The sequence below is a fragment of the Lactuca saligna genome, chromosome 7, assembly GCF_052625555.1.
Source record: "Lactuca saligna cultivar CGN05327 chromosome 7, ASM5262555v1, whole genome shotgun sequence".
Lineage (NCBI taxonomy): Eukaryota > Viridiplantae > Streptophyta > Magnoliopsida > Asterales > Asteraceae > Lactuca > Lactuca saligna.
The window spans coordinates 35,211,006-35,220,628 of NC_136423.1; the positions used below are offsets into that span (position 1 = coordinate 35,211,006).

At 39.1% G+C, this 9,623-nt stretch overlaps 1 protein-coding gene across 1 annotated transcript; it reads right to left on the minus strand.

Annotated features, from left to right (window-relative positions):
- Positions 1 to 250: 250 nt before the first annotated feature.
- LOC145006826 (uncharacterized) lies at positions 251 to 829 on the minus strand. The gene has a single exon (XM_078965866.1). It carries the CDS (start codon positions 827 to 829, stop codon positions 251 to 253), a length of 579 nt encoding a protein of 192 aa, XP_078821992.1.
- Positions 830 to 9,623: the final 8,794 nt, after the last annotated feature.

The following is a 9,623-nucleotide window of genomic DNA, read 5'->3' on the forward strand; positions in this document are numbered from 1 at the left end:
CATTCCTTATATCTCCGAAATCCTTCTTTCGACCACTACAACTTTATGCAAAGATATCGGGTGTATCTCACACTTTAATTTTGACGCTTATTTCATTCTTAATTCATTAAATTATAAAAATCAAGAAAATAAACACATAATTCACATAATTCACAAATAATACATTCTTATTATTTCAAATTGATTTACAAAGGTTAACCTAGACTATTACATTGCTAAAAATGGCAAGCCTAGAAACACGGGCGTTACATTAAGGATCCGCCTCCATATCTAGAATTATGAAATCAGCGGGAAATACGAATTTGTCCACCTTGACCAGTAAGTCTTCACATATGCCTCTTGGAAAAGTGACTGTCTTGTTTGCTAACTGAATCACCATGCGAATTGGTCTTGGTTCCGGGAGATCCAGCTTCTTGAAGAATGAATATGGCATGAGGTTTACACTTGCTCCCGAATCGGCCAAAGAATGAATGGTAGCGAAGTTTCCAAATTGTGAAGGTAAAGTTAAGCTCCACTGGTCACCCTTCTTCTTTGGTAGCTTATTTAGCATAGCAGCTGAGCAGTTTTCATTGAGGACTACCTTCTTCACTTCCTCTATCTTCCTTCGATTAGTGAGAAGTTCCTTAAGGAACTTAGCATATTTGGGCATTTGTACGACAACTTTGATGAAGGGTATGTTGATTTGAAGAGACTTGATATAATCTAGAAACTTCTGGTACTCCTCTTTCTGCTTCTCTTTTTTAGCTCGGGTTGGGTATGGAAATGGAGGCTGGTAAAGCTTTTCAGGGGTCTGATCCTTCGGATTTGGTAGTGGACTCGCTGAGTCCATATTTTGTACTCGGCGAGTAGAGTTGTCAGATTGAAGATTTTGATTTCCTGCTTGATTTGGTGCTTCCTCCTTCTGTGATTCTTTAGGGGATTCATTCTGAATAGGGGCTAGAGGAGTGATTATTTTCTCACTTCTTGTTGTAACTATATTTATGTGCGCGCCTCGTGGGTTATTTTCGGTTATACTAGGAAGTTCGCCCGGTGATCTTTGGTTAATTTGTTGAGCAAGTTGTCCTAGCTGTGTTTCTATGTTCTGGATAGATGTTTGCTGGTTTCTAAGGATAATTCTGGTTTCTTGAATTGCAGCATTATGATCACTATATCTCTTTTCTGAAGTAGCTACAAATTTGGTAAGCATCTCTTCCAAACTTGGTTTTCTTTCTTGTGTCGGCTCCTCCTTTTGGTAAAATTCCTCTTCCTTTCTGCTTGTACTTCTCCTCCTTAGCCTTCTTGTACTCTTCATACGGGAGCCACTCTTTCTTTGGTTTTTGCCAGTCTTCATCATATCAGTCCCCACTTGAATAACATACTTGCACCTTTTTGTTTGCATTTCATCCAAGTTGCAGTCTCTAGTAAGATGAGGTCCATTACAATTTTCACAACCCACCCGAATAGCATGGATCGTTTGATCCATTTTATCCATCCTCCTATCCATGGTTTTTAGCATAGCCATGAGCGTGGACAAGTCTTCATTAGCTGCATATGTGGCTCCCCTAGTAACTGTTGGATAAGGTGTCTAAGTCCATAATTATTTGGTATATACTTGACCCGACCGGCATGGTCCATTTGGGTTGCATCTCATCCAAACTATTATGCATAATTTTTATGAGAGTTATACACATATGTTTATTAATATATTATAAGTTATAATATATTAATATGAAGTTACGTTATTTAATTAGTTTTAGTCTCAAATTAATTATGAATTGATTTAGAGATTAAAAGGAAGACTAATTAGATTATGGGCTATTTGTTTTATATAGTGTGGGCTAATACTCATTTGTTAATGGGCTAGGCTTATATGGAAGTCCATGGATGATCCATGGAGCTTTTAACCCATGGATCCTTGGAAAGGAAAAGACATGGGTTATTAGGGTTTCACCCTAACCATGCACACTATATAAGCATGCTTATGGAGCATGAAATGGAGCATAAGGAGAAACTAGTGAACTAGTGTGTGTGTGCTTGTGTGTGGCCGATTTTATACAAGTGTGTATTCTCTCTCAAAGTTTTCCAAGAGTTTGTGGTGTTTTGTGATTCCATTTGAGGCATTCACACTATTGGTGCTTGGCCCTCAAACTCCTTAGAACTAAACTCATCAAAAGGTATGTAATCTCTTCTAACTCCTTTATGTTGAAATGTTCCCCATGCCATGTTAGATAGGTTATAAACCTTGGAAAATTTAATGTTTTGCATGTATTTAGACAAACATAGATCCAAGGTTTATTAGGGTTGCATGCACACTTAGGAAGTGTTAGATTGCTCAAAACCCAACAGTGGTATTAGAGCCTAGGCTTGCTTGTTTGATACTTGATGCAAAATACTGAAAAAAGTCGAAATCGTTGCTGTCTGCATGGTGGAATCACCGAGTCCATGGGGGGACTCGACGAGTCCACATCAAACTTCAACTTGCTCGTCGAGTAAGTTCATGCACTCGACGAGTAGGATCGAAAGATTGCAGTTTTTCGACTTTTGCTGCTGGAAATGGACTAGAAACATTACCGTAAACTGTTTTGGTGTTAGAAAACTTATTTTAGTTGGTGTAATGGTTGTTCTAATCCATTTACAATAGCATATATCAAAATTCCATGATTTTATGTGTTCATATAATTCTTGAATTTTTTATGATCATGTTCATGTTCTTATGAATTTAGAAAATGATAGGAATTATTTGCTGAATTGTTTAGGATTAATTCTTGATCATTTATGTGTTTTAATGGAGTCCATAATTTGTCCTCAAGTTATGGATTTCCAAAGGTCACTCTTATTTAACATACACTTAAAACACATAAGTTACATGAAAATGAAGAGTCTTCATTTTTATGAACCTTTAATTCATAAGTTATGAAATGAAGAGTTTTGCAAAGTTACAAAACTTGCCCTCAAGTTTTGGAATTTGTAAAGTTTCACACACTTCAATAAACTTTAATTCCAACCCTTAGAGTTTTAATAGTTAAAATTCAACCCTTATACTATTTATAACATTAATGGTTAATTATTATATATATATGTATAAGAATAAGTCGTTTTACCGTTAGTAGGCCTCATTCACAAAGCCGGTCTATAAGGTGGGTATAAGGTTGTTGCCTATAAAATGGCGACTTAATGGGTGTATACTCTCACCCACCGCTTGCTTGACTGGTGGAGGGTCATTAGCCTAACGGGTAGGACAATGACTTTAAATCCTCATTAAAAGTATGATGATTATTATAAAGTAACTAAACCCTTTTAATTCCCAATCTTAGTTATTTTAGGAAAAATGTGAACATGGTGCTAGTCCATGGAATTCACACTTTGTACCTTACCAAGTCGTTGGTGGAGCGTGTGTGGTTAACCGGCACACTAACTAGGACTAGTAAGGATCACGAAGGGTGAATTAATGTTTGTCATAGATCAATGGAGTGTGTGTGGTTAACCGACACATTAATTAGGTGATAATATTAAGGGTACCAAGTGAATTAGCATGGTTATTCACACCTTGTTTTGTGATCCTCGGCATCCCAGTCACAAAACTTGAAGGGCACAATCGAGATTGAAACATGCCATTGAAAAGTTCAATGAATCTCAAAAGAATCTAGGAATTTCAAATCCAATTAAACCTAATAAATCATTTCGTTTTCGTAGTGGAAATTGGTGAATCGTCATTCACCTACCTTTCAAATATATTATTACTTAGATTACGGCATCCCTCTTCTAAGTATAATATATTGTGATTGGGTCCTAGCCTTAATATTACATTTGGGTGTATTATTAAGGATCCTATATATCTAATCTAAACTTACTCTCTTCTTTCAGATGTCTTCCAACACTATTGCTTCGGGCTCTAACCCAACTGGTTCTTTCTCTCTCATGAATCTTTGTGGGAGGGTCATCTTTGATGGTTCCAACTTCATGGATTGGATTAGGAACATCAAGATGGTTACTCGTTATGAGGACAAAGAATATGTCCTCGATAAGGAGTTAAAAGAACTTGATGAGTCTACTGCTACTCCTGAGGAGATCGCTGAATTCACGACTCATGAGAGAGATGCTACTAAGGTGGCATGTATCATGATGGCCACGATGACAGCCGAGCTCCAAAAGTCGTATGAAGATTTCTATCCTTTCGAAATGCACCAAGACCTGGTGGAAAGGTACCATCAAAGTCCTCGTCAGGAGCGGTATGAAATAATCTCCTCCATAATAACAACCCGCATGAAGGACTATGAATCCGTTACGGGCCACATGCAAAAGATGCAAAGGTATGTGGACTGTTTGCTGAAGCTGAATGTTAACATCCCTGAGGAGTTGGCAATTGACATCATTTTGCACTCTTTGCCTTCTTGTTATGATCATTTTCGAATGACATATCATATGAACAAAGAGGAAGTTACTCTCAGCAGGCTTCAAGGACTCTTGAAGACCGCAGAATCCGGTCTTAAGGGTAAAGCGGTTGTTACCTCTACTACTCCTACTCCATCATCTACACCTGTTTTAGCTATTGGGCAAGGCAAAGGGAAGAAGAGGAAGCACCCTTCGAAGGGTACCAAGGGAAAGTCTCTTGAAGGCTCCTCATCAAAGACCAAGAGCGGTTCTGTCACTCCTTCTGCCATTCCCAAGGATGCTGAATGCTTTTATTGCCATGAAAAGGCACACTGGAAGCGAAACTGCCCTAAGTACTTGCAGGATCTAAAGGATGGGAAAGTGAAACCCACCCATGCAGGTATTTACACTATATTGTCTAATTACTCAACATATTCTAACTCTTGGGTGCTTGATACAGGATGTGGTATTCACATATGTTCTGATTTGCAGGGCCTAAGAAGAAGTGAGGATGTGGAGCACGGGAAGATAAACTTAATCATGGGGAATAGGAAGGCTTCACCTGTTTCCAAGATTGGAGTTTATACTTTGTTGCTTAATAATGGGTTAAAATTAGATTTGAATAAATGTGTGTACTCGTCTGAAATGGCGATGAATATTATTTCTTTTCATGCATTGTACAAACAAGGTTTTACCTTTTTGTTTGATAATGAATGTGGTGGTATTAATGCTTTCTTTAATAATGTATTTTATTTTAAAGCATTACCTTGTGATGGTGTGTATGAAACTGTGTCGATTGTAGACAACTTAGGAAATAATGTGTTGTATATTGATTCTTCTACTAGCCTAGATAAAGCATCATTGTGGCATTGTCGTCTTGGACATATAAACAAGAAACGCATAGGCCAACTCCAAAAGAGTGGAGTCTTGGAATCATTTGACCTTAAATCGGATGATAGTTGTGAATCTTGTCTACTTGGAAAGATGACAAAATCACCCTTCACTGGAACTTGTGAGAGGGGTGAGGGTTTATTGGACCTAATACATACTGATGTATGTGGGCCATTCAAAACCGCCACAAGGGATGCCAATCGGTATTATGTGACTTTTATTGATGATTTTAGTAGATATGGGTATGTCTACTTAATCAAACATAAGTCAGAAACCTTTGAAAGGTTTAAGGAATTCAAACAGGAAGTAGAAAATCAATTGGGCAGGAACATTAAGATTCTTCGATCCGATCGAGGTGGTGAGTATCTTAGCACCGAGTTCCTTGACTATCTTAAGGAGTGTGGGATTGTCTCACAATTGACTCCTCCCAGGACACCACAGCTGAATGGTGTGGCTGAGAGGCGTAATCGAACTTTGTTGGACATGGTTCGCTCTATGATGAGTCGAGTTTCGTTACCAATCTCTTTTTGGGGGTATGCCTTAGAGACTGCCGCCCATATCCTTAATCTAGTCCCTACAAAGAAGGTTACCAAAACACCTCATGAGATGTGGACTGGGAAGGTTCCCAATTTGGACCACATCAAAATTTGGGGTTGCGAGGCTTTCGTGAGACATGAAACTCATGATAAGCTTGAACCCCGAAGTGAAAGGTGTATTTTCATCGGCTACCCACAGAAATCCTTCGGTTACCTCTTCTATAGACCTAGTGAGAATGTGGTCTTTGTAGCACGAAGAGGGATCTTTCGTGAGAAAGAATTTATAAGCCAAGGAGACAGTGGGAGGCAGATTGATCTTGAAGAAATTCAAGAATCAATTGGTGAAGGAACCTCAGACACTAGCAATCAACCTGAGGAGGAAACTCCTGTTGATCCAGCTGACGAGTCTGTACCTCCGAGGCGCTCCACACGGGTTAGGAACACACCTTCGTTTTATTATGGCTTTCATATTACTACGGAAGGTGATACGTTTATCAGTGATAGTACACTGGTAAATTTGGATGAATCTAGCAGTGTTAAGGAAGCCATGGCAGGCCCGGAGTCTGCTAAATGGAAGGAGGCTATGGACAGCGAGATACAATCCATGTATGACAATCAAGTTTGGAACTTGGTTGACCATGTACCAGGCCGTAAAACAGTCGGGTGCAAATGGATCTTCAAGAAGAAGACATACATGGAAGGAAAAGTGCATACTTATAAGGCTCGACTGGTTGCGAAGGGTTTTACTCAAACTCAAGGTATTGATTATGATGAAACCTTCTCGCCGGTAGCAAAGATTAAGTCTATTAGGGTTATGCTAGCCATCGCAGCATTTCATGATTATGAAATATGGCAAATGGATGTCAAAACCGCTTTCCTTAATGGAAAGTTGGCTGAGGATGTGTACATGAATCAGCCAGAGGGTTTTGTCAGTGCAGAGTACCCCAATAGAGTATGCAAGCTTGAGAAATCCATTTATGGATTAAAACAAGAATCTCGTAGCTGGAATCTTTGTTTTGATGAGAAGGTAAAAGAGTTTGGCTTCTCGAGAAGCGAAGATGAGTCTTGCGTGTATGTCAGAGCTAGTGGGAGTATAGTTAGCTTCTTGGTACTGTATGTGGATGACATACTACTTATAGGAAATGACATCCCAACCTCGCAGGAGGTTAAGTCCTGGCTTGGGAAGTGCTTTGCTATGAAGGACCTAGGGGAGGCTGCCTATATCCTAGGGATAAGGATATTAAGAGAAAGGAGTAGAAGACTAATTGGACTTAGTCAGAGTACCTACTTGGATAAGGTGTTGAAAAGGTTCAACATGGAGAATTCCAAGAAAGGGGATTTACCGATCCAAAGCAATACCAAACTGAGTAAGACTCAGAGTCCGAGTACAGAGGCAGAGATAGCTGAGATGAGCCAATTACCGTATGCTTCCGCAGTTGGCTTGATTATGTATGCTATGACATGTACCCCCCCTGATGTGGCATTTGCTTTGAGCATGGTTAGCAGGTATCAGGGGAACCCTGGCAAGGCTCATTGGACCGCGGTAAAGAACATTCTCAAGTATCTGCGGAGGACTAAGGATTGGGTCCTTACCCTTGGTGGGAGTGATGACTTGAGAGTATTAGGGTATAGTGATGCTAGTTTTCAGACTGATAGGGATAATTTCCGCTCTCAGTCAGGCTGGATCTTTACCTTAAATAGAGAGGCAATCTCTTGGAAGAGTTCCAAGCAGGTGAAGCAGCGAAGGAGGCGATATGGCTAAAGAACTTCATCGGAGACCTTGAAGTTGTACCAGTTATTAAAGAACCTATGGAGATTTTCTGTGACAACAATAGTGCGGTTGCCTTAGCCAAGGAACCAAGAGATCATGGCAGATCCCGACACATTGACATAAAATATCACTTCATAAGACACAAGATTGAAGAAGGACTCCTCGTGGCAAGGAGGATATCGTCGGATGAGAATCCTGCAGATCCCCTTACGAAGGGACTGACGAGGGTTAAGCATTTTCAGCATGCGAGACGCATCGGGCTGAGGGACGATATTAGTTTTACAGATTAGATAGTTTTCCTGAAACTTGTAAAATGTAATCGACGTTTGATGATGAATAAAATTTGTGATTTATTTATGAGTAAAGTGTTACTATCATTGTCAATTATTTACTATTGTTTCAGTTTTGCATGTTTTGACTTCCAGAATAATTAATTTATTCAAACCTCCACAATCGATCATACGTCAGAAGTAGGTATGAATCAAGATTGTCATGAATTGGGTTTATAGATGCCTAAAAGGTGTTTAGACATGGCAATGGTTGCTGCAACATTCATGAGTACTCATAAGTTATGAGTATTGGTATAAACGCACGCTCACTTGTATCACTTCATGGAATTTTATCTCGAGTGATCGTGAGACGATAACATCATATAAATCTTTAACCCTAGAGATATGAGTTGTTTCCTATGAGTTGGTTGTGCATTGATTGCACGTAAACCCATCCGTAACTTGATGTTATAAAACGTGCCTTTGTGTATGATTCAATAAGTAGTAGAACAAGCATATCAGTCGAAGTTTATCTGTTCCTTCTAGAAATAGAAGCGATATCTGGGCCCCTCGATGATTTTGTGTTGACCCATGTACCGGGCCCGGTCAGAACTTAACCGATGTGTTCAGAGAAGTTCTTCGTCAAACAAATCGGAAAATCGAGAAACAACTGCCAGACAATAAGCAAGACATAGTTCCATGTGTTTGTCCGGCTGATATCATGAGAACAGAGGATTATGTGATCACTTGTCTTAAAATGGCGCTTCATAGTTCGATGGAGTTTTCGAGAGCTACGATTGCTGGTTGGTTCCTGAAGTTATAGGCAAATACAGTTATTAGACTTATCCAAGTGGGAGTGTGTTGGATAAGGTGTCTAAGTCCATAACTTATTTGGTATATACTTGACCCGACCGGCATGGTCCATTTGGTTTGCATCTCATCCAAACTATTATGCATAATTTTTATGAGAGTTATACACATATGTTTATTAATATATTATAAGTTATAATATATTAATATGAAGTTACGTTATTTAATTAGTTTTAGTCTCAAATTAATTATGAATTGATTTAGAGATTAAAAGGAAGACTAATTAGATTATGGGCTATTTGTTTTATATAGTGTGGGCTAATACTCATTTGTTAATGGGCTAGGCTTATATGGAAGTCCATGGATGATCCATGGAGCTTTTAACCCATGGATCCTTGGAAAGGAAAAGACATGGGTTATTAGGGTTTCACCTTAACCATGCACACTATATAAGCATGCTTATGGAGCATGAAATGGAGCCTAAGGAGAAACTAGTGAACTAGTGTGTGTGTGCTTGTGTGTGGCCGATTTTATACAAGTGTGTATTCTCTCTCATAGTTTTCCAAGAGTTTGAGGTGTTTTGTGATTCCATTTGAGGCATTCACACTATTGGTGCTTGGCCCTCAAACTCCTTAGAACCAAACTCATCAAAAGGTATGTAATCTCTTCTAACTCCTTTATGTTGAAATGTTCCCCATGCCATGTTAGATAGGTTATAAACCTTGGAAAATTTAATATTTTGCATGTATTTAGACAAACATAGATCCAAGATTTATTAGGGTTGCATGCACACTTAGGAAGTGTTAGATTGCTCAAAACCCAACATTAACATCATTTCTTAGGTTGTGGTATTCTCTAGAGTGCTTAAAGAATTCTTCAATCAATTCCTTGATCACCGGGGGTGGCTTCTTTGTGAGTGGGCCTTGCGAGTCAAGTAACTGCCTGGTTGTGACGTTGACTCCATCATAGAAAATGGAGACTTCTTGCTGGCTATTA

Excerpts from the sequence above, each read along its gene's own strand:
- LOC145006826 (XM_078965866.1), bottom strand. The coding sequence starts at position 829 with ATGGACTCAGCGAGTCCACTACCAAATCCGAAGGATCAGACCCCTGAA.